The 23,388-nt window shown below is 36.9% G+C and overlaps 1 protein-coding gene across 15 annotated transcripts in view; it reads right to left on the reverse strand.

Moving 5' to 3' along the window:
- BIRC6 (baculoviral IAP repeat containing 6) overlaps positions 1-23,388 on the reverse strand; it is a 364,754-nt gene that overhangs the window by 5,363 nt on the left and 336,003 nt on the right. For 14 of the 15 annotated variants that reach the window (XM_004369572.1, XM_023736211.1, XM_023736223.1 and 11 more), the window contains 3 exons: positions 17,854-18,015; positions 15,537-15,614; positions 22-210 (listed from right to left, as the gene is read on the reverse strand). In XM_004369572.1, coding sequence (XP_004369629.1) covers positions 22-210; positions 15,537-15,614; positions 17,854-18,015 — 429 coding nt within the window. The remainder of the gene's footprint in view (positions 1-21; positions 211-15,536; positions 15,615-17,853; positions 18,016-23,388) is intronic. The other variant, XM_023736218.1, reaches the window with a different exon arrangement.

Consider the following 23,388-nt stretch of genomic DNA (forward strand, 5'->3'; position numbering starts at 1 on the left):
CCCTCATTTTTTTGAACATACCTCTTTAAAGCATGGCGAAGGGTTTCTGATTTGTTCTAGCATTGCCCACTTAACTGTTGCTTGTCGAATGTTTCCATCATATTCTCGGGAACTCTGTGTGCCGCTGGGAGTGCCTCTAGATCGTTCATATCCTGGTTCATTAAAATAAGGCTCAGCTACTAATATAAGGGACTGAACAGATACTAACACCTGAGAAATAAGGAAAATAAAAAAATAGTTATAACTGCACTTTTACTATCAGTGAACTGCTATCTTGCTTTATCAACCAGGATCTCCTTTTACTATGTGCCTCCACATGTTTCTATCACCATTAATACTGATGTTAAAAATTCTGACACTGAAATACTTTATTATCAAAGAAAAATTAAATTAGGCACCGTAGACCCATACGTTATATTTATATATCTTGTGTTTTGTTATTCTTGAATCATTGAAAAACAAGAATAGATATGACAATCCTATTTCCTGCAAACGCTAAAAAATATATTTCTTTGTAGATACACCATACCAATTTAAATATTATTGTGCTCAAACTGTCCTTATCCAACATGGCATAAAACTAACCATGTACTCTTCACAACACTCACTTGTAAGGAAACTATGTATAAGGCAGGTAGATGTTTATTCCAAGAAAAATTCCAAAGTATCACAAAAACCTTATTATTGGAAGCTCTCATTTGCAAGTTGGTCTCATGGCTCTAAGACCAGCCCTGACCTCTCCACTTTTATACCAGGAGGTTTGTTTCTCCAGATGTAGCACATATAGAGAGGGCTCATTCCTACCTAATATATTGTTCATAGCTAATATAGCTACGTAACTAGCTAATATACCATTTTTGGAGGTATGAATGGATCAGATACCACCTACCACCTTTATGCCTGAAAGAAGATTAACAGTAATAGAACTTTTATTAGACAAGGTGATTAAACGATGTCACGGGTAAGTATCTTAGAAGTCAAGGGATATATTTTCTTAGAAAACAGTAAAAATGGGAACATGTACCTAAAATACATCTGACCTAAGAGTAGATGTGGTTAAACATGACGTGGAGTGACCGTGTTATTGAGGCCACGGTCCACTACAAAAAAAACAATCTGCGTAAGTCTGAGACAAGGATTTCACGTTTCTGAAATTGGCTATATATACTTTTCCTTAATTCAAATCTGACACCTCTGAAATAACTGTCAGGGCATAGTTATTAGCTCTTTCCCCTACTTCCCTTTTAAATAATAATTATCTTCTATTAAGCTGGGTTTAATCATTTCTTCTACAAAGGCAGAGAAAAAATTTAAATTCTCACCACGAATATATAACAAGGGACTCAGTGATTTATTTTTTCCCTCATCTCCTTTGAGACAAAACATAGTTTTATAAATCTCAGGCAGTTACAGGTTCAAACAATAATTTAAAAAAATTATTTTCAGATATAGTCTGGTTTAAAATAGCAAAGCAAAGTCCACTAAATGAAAGCCTAAAGAATGGATGTTTCATGTACTAGAACAAAGAAAATTACATTTGAGAAATAAATTTGGATGTACCTTATTGTTTGCTAAGATAAAAATACTGGATTATAAAGTTTACATTCGGTAACAAGAAGCGGACTGATCAGGAGACACAAATCTTTCTTAGAATTAAATTCAAAGGATACATGGCATAGGTTCTTATGATTATCACTGGGTAACTAACACACTAGGTGTTATTTTCTATCTATTCAGAAAAACCAAAAGTACTCTTTTGGAGGTATATAAATGTCACTTCATTTTTCTACAGTGACCTCAACTATACAGGAGTCATGATATTCATATTATGGAATTTCTGGAGCCCTGGATTATCATTTTATTTCACAGCACAATTTATTAACCGCCCCCAACAACCACACCCTCTGCCGTTGACTCACAGTGACCCTATAGGACAGAGTAGAACTGCCCCATAGGGTTTCCAAGGCTGTAAGTCTTTACAGAAGCAGCTTGCCATATCGTTCTCCTGAGGGGCGGCCAGTAGGTTAGAACCGCTGATCTTTCTGTTAGCAGTCTAGAACTTTAACCACTGCACCACCAGGGATCCTGGTCCACACACTTTATTACAGCCCATAGAAACCTGGGATGCAGTGGAACCACTATGGGGATGCGGACTGTACCAGCTGACACTGTCAAAGGGGGTGACACCAAAATGACTGTCTATAAAATTTTTGTGCAGTGTTTCAGCAGAAATTATTTTTCTTAATAAAAACATCCCCGCAGTTAGTTGTAACAACAAAAACATTTTTTGTAAGCCCAGCTTATATGCATCAATATACCTACAAGGCTAAAACTCTATCCTAATTTACTTTTTGAACTTTCTGATGAGCTCCTGTCAGAGCTGTCATTATTACCCAATTACAATGACGCTTCAAATCACATGGTTTTGTCTGCGCGCGCTGTTGTTTTAGTTGCTGCTGGTGTCTTTATAGTTCCTGATTTTGTCAAATTTTCTGGTGTTTTAACTGCAATATTGTGGTAATTAGTACTTGTGAACCTATATCAGTAACTTTTTTGAGAATGAAGTAGTAATTAAGGAAAAAGAAGGAGTGGTACATGAGAACTACGATTTACAAGTAACATTAGTACAAAAAAAGAAACATTACTAAGGATTCTGTATGATCTGGTACAGGAGGAGGTCCACGGGGGAAGTGACACCATTAGTTACTGCACTGGATGACACCAACCCTAGTAAAGCCCCTGTTGGGATAAAAGATTCCTTTTTCTTAATAGAAATTGATTTTCAGTATTCCAAAAAAATAAGACCTTACCTAGTACTGAGAAACAGTGTACAATGTTTGAAGTGAGACCACAGGAGCCAAGTAATCTTCCCTCAGAATCTATTTTTAACTCATCTATAAAATGCAGATAACACCTTCTCATCTCAGAGGATGACTGTGAGAATTAAATAAGCTTTTTTTGGGTACAGTAGCAATACTTATAAGTAAATGTTCAGTAAACAACAGCTATTCTATCTTGGAATACCAATTGAGATGTTTCAATAAACAGATGCAGCATTGGAAGTGCTCACTCGTCTATGCCAAGAAATTTGGAAGACTAACCTGGTGAACCAACTGGAAGAGATCCACATTTATGCCTATTCCCAAGAAAGGTGATCCAACTGAATGCGGAAATTATCGAACAATATTATTAATATCACACGCAAGTAAAATTTTGCTAAAGATCATTCAAAAGCAGCGGTAGCAGTATATCGACAGGGAATGGCTAGAAACTCAAGCTGAATTCATAAGAGGACGTGGAACAAGGGATGTCACAGCTGATGTCAGATGGATTCTGGCTGAAAGCTTAGAATACCAGAATGACGTTTACCTGTGTTTTATTGACTATGCAAAGGCATTCGACTCTGTGGATCATAACAAATTATGGATAACATTGTGAAGAATGGGAATCCCAGAACACTTAATTGTGCTCATGAGGAATCTGCACATGGATCAAGAAGCAGTTGTTCCAACAAAACAAGGGGATACTGCGTGGTTTAAAGTCAGAAAAGGTGTGTGTCAGGGTTGTATCCTTTCCCCATACTTATTCCATCTGTATCTGAGAAAATAATCCCAGAAGCTGGACTATATGAAGAAGAATGTGGCATCAGTATTGGAGGAAGACTCATGAACAACCTGAGTTATGCAGATGACATAACCTTCCTTTCTGAAAGTGAAGAGGACTTGAAGCACTTACTGATGAAGATCAAAGATCACAGCCTTCAGTATGGATCCCACCTCAGCATAGAGAAAACAAAAATCCTCACAACTTGACCAATAAGCAACATCATGATAAATGGAGAAAAGAATGAAGCTGTCAAGGATTACATTTTACTTGGATCCACAATCAATGCCCATGGAAGCAGCAGTTAAGAAGTCAAAGGATGTATTGCATTGGGCAAATCTGCTGCAAAAGGCCTCTTTAAAGTGTTAAAAAGCAAAAATGTCACCTTGAAGACTAAGGTGCGCCTGACCCAAGCCATGGTGTTTTCAATCGCCTCATACGCATGTGAAAGCTGGACAATGAATAAGGAAGATGGAAAAAGAATTGACACCGTTGAATTGTGGTGCGGGCAAAGAATACTGAATATACCATGGACTGCCAAAAGAACAAAACTGTCTCGGAAGAAGCACAACCAGAATGCTCCTTAAAAGCAAGGATGGTGAGACTGCGTCTCATATACTTTGAACATGTTATCAGGAGGGATCAGTCCCCGGAGAAGGCCATCATACTTGGTAAAGTAGAGGGTCGGCGTAAAAGAGGAAGACCCTTAAGGAGATGGATTGACACAGTGGCTGCAACAACAGGCTCAAGCATAACAGCTGTGAGGATGACACAGGACCAGGCAATGTTTTGTTCTGTTGTACACAGGGCCGCTATGAGTCGGAACTGACTCAATGGCACCTAACAAGAACATTTTATCTTGGAATCAAAATTGAAAACATGTACCAGCAGAAAGTAAAATACAAGTAAATATAAATTCTACACTAAAAATATTGCTATATATGTAACAGGGCATTCAAGAAAGCAGTCATCATGAGTTCTGTTTTGATCAACAGAACTTAATGAAAAGATATTTGAATCAAACAAAAAACAGTACTTATCTTAGCTACACTTGGCTAAAGTGTTTTCTTAGAACCTTAGTTGAAAATGAATTAGCAATTAACAGGAAAACATCTACTATACATCATAGTGTTATTTTGTACATATTACCATGTTTAAGTTACTATAACAATAAACACTGTACATTTTCATTCCATAGTGTAGGTTCACTGGTTCTCAGTCAATTCTTTGATATTTCTACAAAGTCAAGAAAGACTTTTATTCATAGGCTGAATTTACTTTAGATTCATTTTAGCATCCAAAAACCAGAGAAGCTGCCATTGTATAACTTGCTCAGGCCCTCGGAACCATGTGACTGCTTCCTTTTACTCTGTCAAAACAAAATTTTTAACTTTGCTGTCTGTTGTTCTACTACGCCACTCAGCTAATTCGAAGTCTTCTTCTCCTACTATTCTACTTACTGATTTGGTCACTGTATTCCTATCTCTCTACATTTTCATATCTTATTCCTATTTTTAGAATATCCACTAGTTTGCCATACTCCCCCTTCTGTCCTACTCCCACTAGGAATTATTTTTTACTTCCTATAATTTAATGTTATCTTTTCTTTTTTTTAAATTGTGCTCTAGGTGGATTTCAAGCTGCAATCGCTTTTGAATGATCTTCAGCAAAATTTTGTGTGTGATATTAATGACATTGTACAGTAATTTCCACATTCTGTCGGATCACCTTTCTTTGGAATAGGCATAAGTATGGATCTCTTTCCATCAGTTGGCCAGGTAGCTGTCTTCCAAATTTCATGGCAGAGATAAGTGAGCACCTCCAGCGTGCCATCCTTTTGCTGAAACATCTCAATTGGTATTTCGTCAATTGCTGGAGCCTTGTTTTTCACCAATGTCTTCAGTGCAGCTCGGAATTCTTCCTTCAGTACCATCGGTTCTTGATTATATGCTACCTCCTGAAATGACTGAATACTGACTAATTCTTTTTGGTACAGTGACTCTGTGTATTCCTTCCATCTTTTTTGATGCTTCCTGTGTCTTTCAATATTTTGACCATATACTTTGCTACTGCAACTAGAGGCTTTCTTCAGTTCTCTCAGCTTGAGAAGTGTCGAGCGTGTTCTTCCCTTTTGGTTTTCTAACTACGTGTCTTTACATGTCATTATAATACTTACCTTTGTCTTCTCGAGCTGCCCTTTGAAAACTTCTGTTCAGCTCTTTTACTTCATTTCTTCCGTTCACTTTAGCTACTGGATGTTTAAGAGCAAGTTTCAGAGTCTCTTCTGACATCCATTTTGGTCTTTTCTTTCTTTCCTGTCATTTTAATGACCTCTTGCTTTCTTCATGTGTGGTGTCCTTGGTGTCATTCCACAACTTGTATGGTCTTCAGTCATTAGTGTTCAATGCGTCAAATCGATTCTTGAGATGGTCTCTGAGTTTAGGTGGGATATACTCAAGGTTGTACTTTGGCTCTTGTGGACTCGTTCTAATTTTCTTCAGCTTCAACTTGAAGTTGCATATGACCAACTGATGGCCTGATCTGTAGCTGGCACCTGGCCTTGTTCTGACTGATGATATTGGGCTTTTCCATCATCTCTTTCCACGATGATATAGTTGATTTGATTCCTGTGTTTCCCATCCAGTGAGGTCCAAGTGTATAGTCGTTGTTTATGTTGTTGAAAAAAGTTATTTGCAATGAAGAAGTCAGTGAGTCTTGCCAAATTCTGTCATGTGATCTCTGGCATCGTTTCTATCACCAAAGCCATATTTTCCAACTACTGATCTTACTTCGTTTCCAACTTTCGCATTGCAATCACCAGTAATTATCAGTGCATCCTGATTGCATGTTTCATCAACTAAAAAATCTTCAGTTTCTTCATCTTTGGCCTTAGTGGTTGCTGTGTTAATTTGAATAATAGTGGTATTAACTGGTCTTACTTGTAGGCGTATGGATACAATCCTATCACTGAGAGCATTGTACTTCAGGATAGATCTTGAAACGTTCTTTTTGACGATGAATGCAACACCATTTCTCTCCAATTTGTCATTCCTGGTGTCATGGATTGAATTGTGTCCCCCAAAAAATGTGTGTAGCAACTTGGCTAGGTCATGATTCCCAGTGTTGTATGATTGTGTAATCTGATGTGATTTCATTATGTATTGTAAACTCTATCACTATGATGAGATTATATGTGATCTCCTTATGTGTTGTAAATTCTATCACTGTGATGAGGTTATACTGAGGAGGTTGAGAAGATTAGGTAGTGTCTTAATGTAATCTCTTTTGAGATATAAAAGAGAGAAGTGAGCAGAGACACAAGGGAACCTCATACCACCAAGAAAGCAGTGCCGGGAGCAGAGGGCACCCTTTGGACCTGAGGTTCCTGCGCTGAGATGCTCCCAGACCAAAGGAAGATTGATGACACAGACCGTCCTCCAGAGCCAATGGAGAAAGTGTTCCCCTGGAGCTGATGCCCTGAATTTGGACTTGTAGCCTACTGGACTGTGAGAGAATAAACTTCACTTTGTTAAACCCATCCACTTCTGGTATTTCTGTTAGAGCACACTAGATGACTAAGACACCTGGCATAGCACACCATATGATTATCTAATTCAGAATGGCCAATACCAGTCCATTTCAGCTCACTAATGCCTAGGATATCAATGTTTTATGTTCCATTTCATTTTTGATGATTTCCATTTTTCCTATATTCATACTTCATACATTCCATGTTCCAATTATTAATGATGTTTGCAGCTGTTTCTTCTCATTTTGAATTGTGCCACATCAGCAGATGAAGGTCCTGAAAGCTTGACTCCATCCACATCATTAAGGTCAACTCTACTTTGAGAAGGCAGCTCTTCCCTAGTCGTATTTTGAGTGCCTTCCAACCTGAGGGGCTCATCTTCTGGCACTGTATCAGACAATGTTCTGCTGCTATTCAGAAGGTTTTCACTGGCTAATTTTCTTCAGAAGTAGACTGCCAGGTCCTTCTTCTTAGTCTGTCTTAGTCTGGAAGCTCCGCTGAAACCTGTCCACCATGCATTGCCCTGATGGTATTTGAGATACTGGTGGCATAGCTTCCAGCATCACACAAGCCATGACAGTATGACGAACTGATGGACTCCTGGGTGTGTGTGTGTTGTTCCATCTAATTTTATCACAGATAGATTCATGTAACCACTACCAATGATGATTATAATTTTGAGTCTCAAGCTTGATACCACCAAGGTAACATTCCAACTTTTATTGAGCTTCTATTTTGTTATACAGGATCAATGGATTCTATCCTGTTGCCATGGTAATCAACTGTAAATTAAAGTCTGGCACTATTGACCAATTTAGCCAGAGTGTTCCTTTTCCTGGCAAAGAACAATACATTAGCTGGCTACTTACTAAAGTAGTGCTTTAAGTTTGTAAAATACTTCCACATGCATGTGTACATGCTTGTGCATACATTCCTTTTTCCTCTATTGATGATGGGCCAAGTATTACATATATCACTATAACAACATTTCGATTAACTGCTAACTTGCTATTCACATTTAAGTTTTGTTGCTACAAATTCCTATGCCATGAAGCTTGATATAGTTCTTGAAAGGTCTTATTTCCAAGAGGTCTTCATGCCAAGTGCCAGCTCTGTTGGCTAGAACTGGTTGCCTGAAGATCTGAGTTAAGGAGAAAGGAGGCTTCATATGGGCTCCACAGGAAAACGCTTATGTCCCAGCAATGTCTGCTATCAATTTGGAAAGGAGAGAAGCAGCAGAATGAATAGCATGTATCTGCCACCTGAACACTATGTCTAACTTAAATTCTTTTAGAGAACTGGAGGTTAGTTTAACAGGCTGCCTGAATAAGATAATCTAAATAATCCTCAGGCTCCAATGTTTTATAAGAATGTTAAATATTTTACCGTTTTTGAAGGACACATCATTTTTAACAGTTGCACTGCATAAGATGTTACTGCAGTGTTACCGAGTGTGTGCTGGATATATACATCATTTCTAGTACTACACATAAACATATCACTAAATCTAGCCAGTGTCAATGGATTGATTCAGTTTATTTTCTTCTGCATGCCAATATGACACTGTAATAGGTTTATTTGAATGTTGTATGCAGACTGTACAAGTTACAGGATACCTATGTAAATAGTTATTGTAACTAAATTGAAATACTTAATTTATATTATTTTTCCAGTTAGAAAGTATGGGCAAATTTTAAAATTTAAAACAAAGGCATGCTACCGATGCAGATTAGAGATGCAAAAGCTGGTACCATGGATGGAACAGTAAAGAAAAAGTGACAGGAAGGTGTGTTTCAAATTTTGCAATGAATGGAAATTGTAATTTGTAGTGGCAGTGCAAAATGAAAAAGCTGTTTGTTGTGTAAAAAACATTTTTAATTAGCCAAAATTCAGAAAGTTTGTTGTCCTGAACATATTCCATACTTTCTTATCTGTACATCTTTTGCTCATTTTGTCTTCTCTGCTTGAGATACCCTTTGCCTTCATCTCGGGTTTTGAAACTTTCTAACTTATAGACAAAATGTCATTGTTGTTGTTAGGTGCTGCTAAGTCGGTTCCGACTCATAGTAATCCTATGTACAACCAAATGAAACATTGCCTGGTCCTGTGCCATCCTTACAATAGTTGCTATGCTTGAGCCCATCACTGCAGCCACTTTGTCAATCTATCTCGTTGAGGGACTTCCAGTCTTTCACTGATTCTCTACTTTACCAAGCACGATGTCCTTCTTCAGGAACTGGTCCCCCCTGATAATATGTCTAAAGTATGTGAGACAAAGTCTCACCATCTTTGCTTCTAAGGAGCATTTGTTCATCAAATACACAATGAATTTCATAAGTTTCCCCTGAACAGTCAAAAAAGAATCTATGAAATTAGTTATCTTTTTAAAAAATTTATTGTGTTTTAGATGAAGGTTTACAGAGTAAACCAGTTTCTCATTAAACAATTAATACACGTATTGTTTTGTGACACTGGTTGTCAAGCTAGCAATGTGTCAACATTCTTCCCTTCTCGATCTTGGATTCCCCATTTCCATTCATTCAGCTTTCATGTCCCCTCTAGCCTTCTTGTCCTTGCCCCTGGGCTGGTATGCCTATTTAGTCTCGTATACATGGTTGAGCTATGTGTATTGTTTGTTTTATGGGCCTGTCTAATCTTTGGTTAAAGGGTGAACCTCAGGGGTGACTTCAGTACTGAGTTAAAAGTGTGTCTGGGGGTCACTCTCAGGGTTTCTCCAGTCTCTGTCAGACCAGGAAGTTGGGTCTTTTTTTGTTGAGTTTAAATTTTGTTCTACATTTTTCTTCAGCTCTGTCTGGGACCCTATGTTGTGATCCCTGCCAGAGCAGTTGGTGGTGGTAGTCGGGCACCATCTGGTTGTGCTGGACTCTGTCTGGTGGAGGCTGTGGTAGTTGTGGTCCATTAGTCCTTTGGACTAATCTTTCCCTTGTGTATTTGGTTTTCTTCATTCTCCCTTGCTCCAGATGGGGTGGGACCAGTGAAGTATATTAAGTGGCCATTCACAAGCTTTTAAGACCTCAGACGCTATTCAGCATAGTAGGATGTAGAACATTTTCTTTACAAGCTATGTTCTGCCAACTGAGCTAGATGTTCCCTGAGACCATGGTCCCCAGCTTCAGTCCAGTGCTTTGGTCCCTCAGAGAGTTTGGATGTGTCTATGAATCTTCTATGACTTTGCCTTGGTCAAGTTGTGCTGACTTCCCCAGTACTGAGTACTCTCTTATCCTTCACCAAGGTTACCACTTATCTATTGTCTAGTTAGTGTTTTTCCCTCCCCACTCCCCTGCCTTGTAACCATCAAGGATTGTTTCTGTCTGTGTGTAACCTTTTCATGAGTTTTTATAGTAGTAATCTCATACAGTATTTATTCTTCTGTGATTGACTTATTTCACTCAGCATAATGCCCTCCAGATTCATCCATGTTGTGAGATGTTTCACTGATTCATCATTGTTCTTTATCGTTGCACAGTATTCTATTATGTGTATGTACCATAGTCTGTTCATCCATTTATCTGTTGATGGATACATCTCACAACCTGGATGAATCTGGAGGGTATTATGAAATTAGTTATCTTAAATCAGAATTATTGGCAGTAAAAAAATTTTAAAACAATTGCTATTACGATCAGAGATTCTAAGATTGGCCATTTTTAAAATGGCTTGGAGCTTCAAACCAAAACGAAAATTACTTTTAAATAGATAACAACTGCCCAGAAAAAAATACAAGAATTTTCTAATAATAATAAAGATCAATAGATTCGAAATTTGACAAATTACATGCACTTTTCTTTAGTTTTAAATGAGACATTGCCCACTTAATACTTTCGATATGTTCTGTCTCAAAGGAATTCCAAAAAGAAAAGTTGCTGACTCTTGGCCTAAAAAATCTACTCGTGGAGTACGTATTTTCGAATCTTTTAAATATACATATCAAAGAGAAATTTCAGCTATATATGAAAAAAATTAGTTTCCACCATGATGGATGTGCTCCAGCTACGTTAGGTCAAAAATACGGATTTATTAGAATTTAAATGCAAGAAACTGATGTTTTCTGTATTGCTTCATTCCACTGTATGATAAAACAAAACTATGCAGTGCTGTTAAGTCAATTCTGACTCATAGCAACCCTGCAGAACTGTAGACAGAGTAGAGCTGCCCAATAGTTTTCAAGGCTGTAAATGTTTACAGAAGCAGACTGCCACATCTTTCTCCCGCGAAGTGGCTGGTGGGTTCCAACCTCCAAACTTTCGGTTAGCAGCCGAGTACTTTAACCACTGTGCCACCAGGGCTCTTATCCACTGTATGATACATATTGATATTATTTATGCTGTTTTTCTGTACAAATCTATGCAAGCTCTATGAAAAGAGTCAGATACAGTTGTTAAAATTGTACAGTATATGGAACTGTTGAACTTAAATAGAAAAGAATGATGATCTTGTGTTCCTTGCAAACTCTTGTGTTTTGACTTGTGGAAGAGTCTTATGAAGATTTATTGTACTATTTACTCCTATTCAAGGTTTTCTTGAAATAAAAGGAACACTTGCCAAATATTCAGTAATCAAAGACAAAAAATTGGCAGTGATACTTGTACACCAATCTTCTTTTCACCACTATTCACAATAGCCAAACAATGGAAACAACCCACGTGTCCATCAACAGAGGAATGAATAAAATGTGGCATATTCATGCAATGAAACATTATTCGGACATGAATAGAAATAAAATTCTGATACTTGCTACAACATGAAAGAAGCCTGAAATCATTATACTGAGTGAAATAAGTCAGACACAAAGAACAGATATCATATAGTCTCACGTGTATAAAATATCTACAATAGGTATTTAACCCAAACCAAACCAAACTCATTGTCGTTGAGTTGATTCTGACTCAGTGACCCAAGAGCGTTTCCAAGGCAGTAAATCTCTACGGAAGCAGACTGCCACATCTTTCTCCCACGGAGCCGCTAGTGGTTTCAAACTGCCAATCTTTTGGTAAGCAGTTGGCTGCTTTAACCACTGTGCCACCAGGGCTCCTTGACTAGGCAAATACATAGACACAAAAGTTCATTAGTGGTTACCAGGGGTTGGGGGTAGGGTGGGGATGGGAAGTTATTCGTAAGGGATACTGAGGTTCTGTTTAGGGTGATGGAAAAGGTTTAGAAAGTGGTGATGATTGTACACATGGTGACTGTCAATGAATTGTACACACTTAGAAATAGATAAAAATGGCAATTTTTTTGTTATATATATTTTACAATAAAATTTTTTTTAAAAAACCAGCAGAATGATTTACATTTCCTCATTGATAAATACACCATATGAGGACAAGCTAAATTTGAAGCTCCAAGGAAAGGAAAAGCTTATCTCTGATCTAGCTAGACACACACAAGAATTTACGTTGAAACTGAAACCTTTCATGGTACAAATCAATGATTTTACACATTTTTCTAATATGAAGATTTTAAATATACTTGACAATATTATGTAAATTGGAATAAAAAACTGAAGTAAAATTTAAGGGATGCATTAGTGATAATTATACATTTAGAGTTGCTTTTCAGTTTACACAATACCTCTTGAATTTGATATTAATACTGAGTTAATGAATAAGTTATTAAATTTATAGACACAGTTTTGAAACTGATACGCTTTTGGTTCAGTCAAATCAATTATTTTAGGAGAGATAACCCAGTTTTGTCAACGTAGATGTGAAAATTAACGGAAAATTATTTTTGATACTACATTCAGTCACTGGAAAGCTTTCAAGTATATTTGGAACAACTTGTGTATGTGAATCTACTGTAAACTTTATGAAATCTAAACAAAAAAAAAGTATTTCCAATGAATGATTAGGATCCAAAATTGAGATTTGCTGTGTAAGTGTAAACTGTACACTGGATTTTGAAGATTTAGCATTAAAAAAGAATGTAAAATATTTCATTGACAATTTTTTTGAATATTGATTACATGTTGAGATGATAATATTTTGGATATAGGTTAAATAATATACATCACACCTTCTCCTCACTTAATAACTATCTCGTTATCTGACATTTTGTATTTATGACAAGAGTAAAAAATTTATTATCCAACTGTTTTTGCATATTAACGACATAAGTCTGGCCATAACAAACACCGAGGCGCAAGGTGAGAGTAATGCTCACTGTGATGGTTAAAGTTATGTGTCAACTTGGCTGGGCCATGATTCTTAGTGGTTTGCCAGTTATATGATATAGTTTGGCAGTCAGGTAATGATGTAGTCATCCTTCATTTTTGCATAACACCGATTTTGCATAATGACCTGGTCTTTGGAATCTAACCCTGTCGGTAAGTGAAGAGAGGGTTTATTAAAGTAAATCTAATGTGTTTCTTTTTACGATTTTAATGTGCCTACTAGAAAATTCAAAATTACGTATGTGGCTCACGTCAGGGAAAAGATGTGGCAGTGTACTTCTGTAAAGACTTACAGCCTTGGAAACCCTATGTGGCAGTGCTACTCTGTTCTACAGGATTGCCATGAGTCTGAATCAGTATGATGGCAGTGGGTTTGGCTCAGATATTTCTATTGGACAATTCTACCCAAACTCAACGCATATGACATTACCCCTCTATTAGACTGCTAGAAATCATTTGACCCAATTGAAGCTAATTAGATTCTCTTCCTAGAGATGTGAATTTGGGAGAAAGCATTACGTAGTTAAACGTAGAAAACAGAATTGAAAGATAAAGTAGACTTGGACATGGAGGCCACTATTTTTGAGATGGCCATCACGGAGCCCTGTGAATGCTGATAAGTGGACCAAGGAAAAGAAAACAGATGACCAACATAGCTGTCAGTTCTTCGTCTCTCTCTCCCTCTCCCTCTCAAACACACACCCACATAACACGGCATGCGCTAACTTAGCACCTGACAGCTTTCTATTTCCCAGGGGGCTACTCTCCGATTTTGCTATACTTTTTCAGTTTGGAGTCATAGATCTCCTTTTAGTTATGCCAGCTCTAACAGGACTCTGTTTCTTTTAACCAAATGATTCCTATAATAATTATTATCACCATAATCTGACAATGCAGATATAGTTTTGGAAAATATATACATGACTACATTGATTTTTATAATAAATTCCTGAGATACACAGGTAATACCCTTGTTTACATCGATACAGTGTTTTAAAGGTTATGTTTCACAAAACAATGGTTATATTCTGCATGGTACCCAGATGAATGAAGACAGTGTCCTACTACCGGTCTCAGACCTTGAGGTCAATGGACAACACATATCTTTAGACAGAATTTAGCTAATCAAGAGTAGTGGGAAAAATCCCAAAGCTCGTTTAAAAAATTTAATTATTTCCTTGACAAACTGATTAAAATAATGCAAAAAATACTATTGCGGGGCAATAATAAATACATGGGTGTTATCAAAACATAAAAACACTGAAGAGCAGAACTACTCTCACAGTCACCTTCATCTTTGACTTGGTGAACTCATAGTAAAAAAGATCTGTTTTAAAGCATTTTACTGAGTATCAGTTCAGAAATATTGCCCGAGTGGTTATGATTTAGCAATGGGACTAAAAAAATAAGGGTGCAGAATTAAAAGGTTATCGTGACAGATGATGAGGGAAAAACAATCAAACGATACTTTATTATTAAAATAGTTCATGGTAACAAATTCCAAATAATTAAATGGTAGAAAGTAGTATGGAGAAGTGAAACCTTGAACGTAAAACAGAAAAGGTATAGCCCCCAAGTCAATTTTGTTCCAGATCTAGAAATCTAGCCTCAGGGAACTATTTAAAAATATTGAAAAGTCATATAAATAACAGTACTATTTGTAAAATAGACAATACTGAAAGTGAATTACTTAGTCAATAGAGGAAATAGATGATTTATAGTATATGAACTCAGAAGACTTACATAGCAATTATAATTTATAAAAAAGGAAACTTGGAAAAAAAGATATATTCTGAAGTGAAAAGAACAGCATACAAATAATTTACTAACTTTGCTAATTATAACTGTGAAATATGTATATGACAAAGGGAATATACTCAGTGAATTTAAGCACTATAGTCAATGGCAGATGGGAGAGGCAAATCTGTCTTATTAAGCATCTTGCTACACAATGGAGCAAGGATCATTTTGGGATTATTTAAAAGGTAATTTTAACAATTCTCAATTTTTGCCTTATGACCTGACTTGAGGATCTAAACTCTAGCTGAAACTCCACTGTACTAACTGCCCCCCTATAAGCTATTTAATATGCATTCTCTATCTATCTATCTATCCATTAATTGCTATGTTTATTCCTGGTCACTAAAATATTCTTTTAAAGACACGTAGTTTTTTATTTTTTAAATAAAATTGTCAGAGAAATTTGTTTACTTGCAAAAAGCTTGAGGTCTGAGGATTCCATTTCTCTTCTGGTCTTCCATGCCATGTATTTAAGATGCTTAAACAAACCTGTAGAAGAAGGAAGAAAAAGCTTAAACAACTGAAAGATGAAGTGCTTAAAAAGGCAAACTGTGACAACTAGAAGTAAAAATGAAATGCTATTATGTCAAAATACCTCAGCTTATATCCCCAAATAAAGCCCTAAGGTCAGTCTATTAAAACAACTTAGTATTTTCAGACATGATCCAAATCTGTGTGGCATCACAATTTGTTCATACTGAATAAAGAACCAGCACCTATTACATGTTAATATAAATTTTTTTTTATGAAAAATAACATTTTTCCAAAACAACAAAAAATTTCAGTGAGAAGAGTGATAATGTTTTATATTTTTGTAAATCTCCTTAAAATTTTTGTAAATTTTGAAAATTGGATATGGCTTTAGTAGAAGACATCTTGATTTTCATATCTACCTCTATATTCAATCTGTTGCAATATATTGTTTTGGCTGAAGTATGTGGATAAAATCTGGCCTCATACAAACATGAAACCGGGAAAGGTAGGACTTCACAGACCCCCTGAAAGGGAATCCCAGAGTTCTTAGGAATCCCAAGGTTCCTCGAACCAAACTTGGAGATAGATACTTGTTCACTGAGACAGGAAGATAGAAATCAAATTATCTGCCAAACACAGATTAACAGGCCATTTTGGGAAAAAGAGAACTGGAAATATTTTTTTATCTGTACTTAAACATGAAAAAATACACCTCAGAAATTTGTGAGTTTTTAATGATAAATTTATAATTTCATATAGCAGGCAAAAGATCTGGAAAATAGTGGTGCTTAAAAAAGTAGAGAGGTCCATCTCCTAGCTATTCTTTCAATGCTCTGTGGAATCAATTATGCAAAATGCCTTAATTCACTTAGCAGGTATTTTCTTTAATAATTTTAAGACTTGTGTCTGTACATCCTTGTGTATTATTCAAAGCACTGTCATACATACCATCCCATTTGAACCTCACAGCATCCCTGTGGCTATCAACGGCAGGTATTCTTATCCCTATCTACAGATGCAGAACTCAAGGTTAAATGTTGTTACCAGTGTGCAATAGAATAAAGACTATATAATTAAAGACACTGGACTCCCAAACTCTCACTCTTTTCCCTGTACAACTGAGGTTTAAGGAGGCAATTTCTTTAATAAATTTCAGTATTTTACACTTAAAACTACTCAGGTTCTAATCTCTCTAGAGTGAAGTCAGCACTGATATTTCCTATTCTCTACTCAGCTACAGAAAACCTCTTCTTTATTCTCCCAAAGGAAGAAATGTCTGCTTCTGGTTAAATCTCCTGCAATAAACCTAGAAAACTCCAATTTTAACATTTGAGCTAATGATGAAGACAAAATGATAACTTACAACCACAGATATGAGGCAGACTATAACCTCTGAAACTAAAAAGGCAATACCAAGGAAAAACTTGGGGATACATTTGATACACCAGATGAACTTCAAGCACTTGCTATTCTCACATCATCAAAGAAGTATTTGCTTCTGAAGTTCATACATTTCTTGTCATCTAGTGTTTTCTAAATATTGACTATACTCAGCATGGGATTTATCACTGAAATTCCATAAAACCATCCAAAACTGCTTTGAAAACTGATGACTATTCTTTTAAATCTAATTTTAAGATTTACTGCAACATGAGATGATTTTTATTATACCTCTGTCAGCTTTTTTTTTTTGGGGGGGGGAGGATGCATCATCCTATTTATAATACAAGAAAATGTGAAAACATTTTAAGATACATTAATCTTAAAAAATAAGTTCACAATTGCATGTATCAGGGAAAACAGATAGTTACGGTGGGAAAAAAATAGATATGCAAAACAGAAACAGAGTTGACAGTACTATGCTTTTGCCATTCATCAACCTTCAGGCAGTTGTGAAAAGATAACTGGAACTGGAGATACACAAAGGAGGCGTGAGAGGCAGAGACATCTGGCTCTACTGTATTCTGAGCAGGGATAACTCTCAGAAAGACATGGAATGTGATGAATCAGCTAGTCCCTCAATTAACAATTTAAGTACTGTTAGTACTTCATAACGATGTAGTGTTTCTGCCCTTTTCAGGTTCCTTCTCTCTCATTCTTTAAAAGGCTAATCTGCACACACAGTAAAGAGAAGTCTGACAACACCCATGTCCTCTCGGAAAGAAGAAAACTAAAATAAAATGATGTTTAAATTACAAAGAACCTTTGCATACAATACACTGGCACCAGAAACAAAAGGACACAATTACGTTACCTTGCCATCATTATAAAGATTTGGATTGAATCGCACACTATGACCACCAGTTGTCTCTAGATTGACGAGAGGGGGTGAACTGGGATAATCTTGAGGAAAATACACATCAAATTCAAAGCATCCATTTGCATAAGGAGTGTCTGCTGGACCAGTTATCAGAACCTAGTATGTGTATACAAACACAAAAATGCCTATGTTACTATCCCTAAACACACTGATATTTAGAAAAAATACAGTCTGGCATGAAATAAAAACTTTCTTACATCGATATACGTCTCTACCAGAATATGTTAAATGTTAAAATAAAAGTTAAAAATAAATACGGACCAGGAAATGGTTCTGGGTTGGGATTAAAGTGATCTGGTTTTGATTGAAAATGGGATATTAAAAGAGAGATGCCTTATTTGTAGCAGGAAAAGTTATTTTAATATTAAGTGCCTATTTAAAATATTAAGTTAAATTTTTTCCCAGAGGTCTTCTGTATAACTTTCTCTACAGTATTTTAAACAATTTGAGATTCCAGGTAAATTTATTATTCTGCCTCAAAGGTATGATGCTATCATTCTGCTTTAAGTCTTGAGGTAACTCACTGCTTTAAGAAATAACTTATTTTTCTTATATTTGTCTCTGGGGTAATGAGTAGATAGCAGAAAAAAAAAAGTTCTCATGTAACATCTTACAACCAAAAGGTTTTGAAAGAACAGATGCTTCCCTTAGGGTTACTGGTAGTCCAAGAAATAGTGGAGAACCCAAGAGTGAATGTCAGAATTATTTAATGAATTTCGATTGAGTCATTCCACAGTGTCATGGATTGAATTGTATCACCCAAAAATGTCTGTCAACTTGGCAAGGTCATGATTCGCAGTATTGTATGATTGTCTACCATTTTGTCATCTGATGTGATTTCCCTATGTGTTGTAAATCCTATCACTACGATGTAATAAGATGGATTAGTGGCAGTTATATTCATGAGATCTACAAGATTAGATAGTATCTTAAGCCAATCTCTTTTGAGACATAGAAGACAGAAGTGACCAGAGAGACATGAGGATCTCATACCACCAACAAAGCAGTGCTGGGAGCAGAGCGTGTCCTTTGGACCTGAGGTTCCTGCACTAAGATGCTCCTAGATCAAGGCAAGACTGATGACAAGGACCTTCCTCCAGAGCTGACAGAAAGAGAAAGCTGTCCCCTGGAGCCGGCACCCTAAATTCAGACTTGTAGCCTACTGGATTGTGAGAGAATAAACTTCTCTTTGGTAAAGCCATCCACTTGTGGTATTTCTGTTATAACAGCACTAGATGACTAAGACATACAGATATTTATTGTTCAAGGCATGAGCAACAAAGCCTTTGGTACTCAAGAGCTATGTATGGAGGCAAGTGTCACCAGAGGGTCAATCTATGACAACTCTGATATATGCTTTGGGGCTCTATGTTGGAATCCTTTAGGAGAAAACTAACAGAGAGAAAGCTGCAAGTTTGAGCTTGTGTTGTCTAGTGATAAAATGCTTCCCTAGGCAGCCATCTTAAAAAGGGTTTATTGCTTGTAAGAAGTAATAGGTAAGAGTATGGCCAAATCGGCTAGGTTTAAGTATTTTTTTTAAGGTTTTTTTCTTGTAAGCATCTTCTTAGGTGTAAGCAAACAAAAATCCCCCAACATTTCTCTGGGTCAATAGTTTTAGCTGTGTATCTAAGGAAGAGAGAATATTTAAGCCATAAATTAAATCATAAACATAAAGAAAGATTTTTCAGGTGTCCAACACCTAGGATTTTTTTTTTTAAATTATACTTTAGATGAAGGTTTACAGAGCAATTAGTTTCTCATTAAACAATTAATATCCATATTGTTTCGTGACATTGGTCGCCAACTTCATGACATATCAACACTCTCCCCTTCTTGACTTTGGGTTCCCCGTTACCAGCTTCCCCTGTCCCCTCTTGCCTTCTCATTCTTACCCCTAAGCTGGTGTGCCCATTTAGTCTCGTTTTGCTTTATGGGCCTGTCTAATCTTTGGTTGAAGGGTAAACCTCAGGAGTAACTTCAGTACTCAGTTAAAAGGGTGTCTGGGAGCCACACTCTCCGGGTTTCTCCAGTCTCAGTCAGACCAGTAAGTCTGGTCTTTTTGTGTGTGTGTGAGTTAGAATTTTCTACATTTTTCTCCAGGTCTCTCCGGGACCCTCTACTGTGATCTCTGTCAGTGGTGGTAGCCGGGCACCATCTAGTTGTGTTGGACTTGGTCTGGTGGAGGCTATGGTAGTTGTGGTCCATTACTCCTTTGGGTTAATCTTTCCCTTGTGTATTTGGTTTTCTTCATTCTCCCTTGCTCCAGACAGGGTAGGACCAGTGGAGTATCTTAGGTAGCTGCTCACAAGCTTTTAAGCCCCAGATGCTACTCAACAAAGTAGGATGTACAACATTTTCTTAAACTATGTTATGTTACTTGAGCTAGATGTCCCCAGAGACCATGGTCCCCATTCCTCAGCCCAGTAATTCGATCCCTCAGGGAATTTGGCTGTGTCTATGAAGCTTCCATGACCTTGCCTTGGTCAAGCTGTGCTGACTTCCCAAGTATTGTGTACTGTCTTACCCTTCACCAAAGTTACCACTTATCTATTGTCTAGTTAGTGTTTATCCCTTTCTACCCCTCCCCTCCCTCATAACAATCAAAGACTGTTTCTTTCTGTGTGTGAAACTTTTCAGAAGTTTTTATAATAGTGGTCTCACAAAGTATTTGTTCTTTTGTAATTGACTTATTTCACTCAGCATAATGCCCTCCAGATTCATCCATATTGTGAGATGTTTCAAAGACTCATCATCATTCTCTATTGTTGTGTAGTACTCCATTGTGTGTATGTACCATAGTTTTGTTTATCCATTCATCTGCTGATGGGCACTTAGGTTGTTTCCATCTTTTGCTATTGTGAATAATGCCACAATGAACATGGGTGTGCATATGTCTACTCGCATGATGGCCCTTATTTCTCTAGAATATATTCCAAGGAGTGGGATTGCTGGACTGTATGGTATTTCCATTTCTAGCTTTTTAAGGAAGTGCCATATCATATTGCAAAATGGTTGTACCATTTCACATTCCTACCACGAATGCATAAGAGTTCCAAGCACCTTGCAGCCTCTCCAACATTTGTTATTTTCTTTTTTTTTGATTCCTACCAGTAATGTTGGGTGAGACTCTCACTGTAGTTTTGATTTGCATTTCTCTAATGGCTAGTGATCTTGAGCATTTCCTCATGTGTCTGTTAGCTGCCTGAACGTCGTCTTTGGTGAAGTGTCTGCTCATAACCTTTGCCCATTTTTAAATTGGATTAATCATCTTTTTCTTGTAGAGGTGTTTGATTTTCCTATAAGTTTTATAGATTAGATCTGTTTTGGATACGTCATAGCCAAATTTTCTTTCTCAGTCTGTAGGTTCTTTTTTTACTTTTTAGGAGAAGTGTTTTGATGAGCATAAGTGTTTAATTTTTAGAAGATCCCAGTTATCTAGCTTATCTCTGGTGTTTGTGACTGTTAGTTATGGCTTCTATCCTGTAAATGCGGTGTATTAGGGCTTCTAGTGTTGACCCAATTTTTTCTTCTATGATCTTTATAGTTTTTGGTTTTATATTTAGGTCTTTGTATTTAGGTCTTTGATCCATTTTGAATTAATTTTTGTGTATGGTGTAAGGTAAAGGTCTGGTTTCATTTTTTTACAGATGGACATCCAGTTTTGCCAGCACTATTTGTTAAAAAAAACTGTCTTTTCCATAGTTAATGGACTTTGGGCATTTGTTGAAGATCAGGTGACTAGGTGGATGGACTGACATCTGGGTTCTCGATTCTGTTCCACTGTCTAAAGTGTCTGTAGTCATACCAGTACCAGGCTGTGTTGACAACCATAGCTGTACACTAGGTTCTGAGGTCAGGTAGTGCAAGTCCTCCTACTTTATTGTTCTTCAATATTGCAATACTTACCCAGGGCCTCTTTCTTTTCCATATAAAGTTAATGATTAGCTTTTCCATCTCATATAAGAATGCTATTGGTATGTGGATTGGGATTGCATTGTATTTGTAGATTGCTCTGGGTAGAATTGACATTTTCACAATGTTGAGTCTGTCTATCCATGAGTATAGTACATTTTTCCATTTATGTAGGTCTCTTTTGGTTTCTTGCAGTAGTGTTTTGTAGCTTTTTTTTAAGATCTTTTACATCGCTGGTTAAATTTATTCCTGTTTTATTATTTTTTAGGGGTTATTATAAATGGTGTTGCTTTCCTGATTTTCCTTTTGTAGTTCTCTTTATTAGTGTATAGGAATCTAGCTGATTTTTGTATGCTTATCTTGTATCCTGCTACTCTGCTGAATCTTCTAGTTGCAGTAGTTTTCTCATAGTCTTTTGGGTTTTCTATTTATACTATCATATCATCTGCAAATAGGGACAGTTTTACTTCTTCCTTACCAATTTGGATGCACTTTTTCTTGCTTTATCTGGGACTTCCAGCACAATGTCAAATAGGAGTGATGATAAAAGGCTTCCTTGCCTTGTTCCTGTTCTCAAAGGGAATGCTTTCTCCCTCTCTCTATTAAGAATGATGCTGGCTGTTGGTTTTGTATACATACCCTTCATTATGTTGAGGAATTTCCCTTCTATACCTATTTTCTTGAGAGTATTATTAGGAACGGGTGTTGGACTTTGTCGAATGCCTTTTCTGTATCGATTGAGATGATGATGTGATTCTTTTATTTATGTGGTGGATAACATTGATGGATTTACTAATGTTGAACCATCCTTGCATACCTGGTATGAATCACACTTAGCTGGGGTGTATTATTTTTTTGACACGATACTGAATTCTACTGGCAAGAATCTTGTTGAGAATTTTTGCATCTATATTCATGAGAGATACTGGTCTGTAATTTTCTTTTTTATTTTGCTTTAAGTGAAAGTTTATAGTTCAAGTTAGTTTCTCATACAAAATTTTATACACATATTGTTATGTGACCCTAGTTACTCCCCTTATAATGGGACAGTACACTCCTCCTTTCCACCCTGGATTTCCCACGTCCATTCAACCAGCTCCTGTACCTTTTTGCCTTCTCATCTCTCCTCCGGATGGGAGCTGCCCATTTAGTCTCATGTATCTACTTAAGCTAAGAAGCACTCTCTTCAGGAGTATCATTTTATGTCTTATAGTCTAATCTAATCTATGTCTGAAGAGTTGGCTTTGGGAATAGTTCCAGATCTGGGCTAACAGAGAGTTCGGGGGCCATGTCTTCTGGGGTCCCACCAGTCTCAGTCAGACCATTAAGTCTGGTCTTTTTACTAGAATTTGAGTTCTGCACACTACTTTTCTCCTGCTCCGTCAGGGACTCTCTGTTGTATTCCCTGTCAGGGCGGTCACTGGTGGTAGCCGGGCACCATCCAGTTCTTCTGCCTCAGGCTGATGGACTCTTTAGTTTATGCAGCTCTTTCTGTCTCTTGGGCCAATATTTTCCTTGTGTCTTTGGTGTTCTTCATTCTCCTTTGCTCCAGGTGGG

Source organism: Trichechus manatus, unplaced genomic scaffold, assembly GCF_000243295.1.
Source record: "Trichechus manatus latirostris isolate Lorelei unplaced genomic scaffold, TriManLat1.0 scaffold00005, whole genome shotgun sequence".
In the NCBI taxonomy this organism is placed as follows: Eukaryota; Metazoa; Chordata; class Mammalia; order Sirenia; family Trichechidae; genus Trichechus; species Trichechus manatus.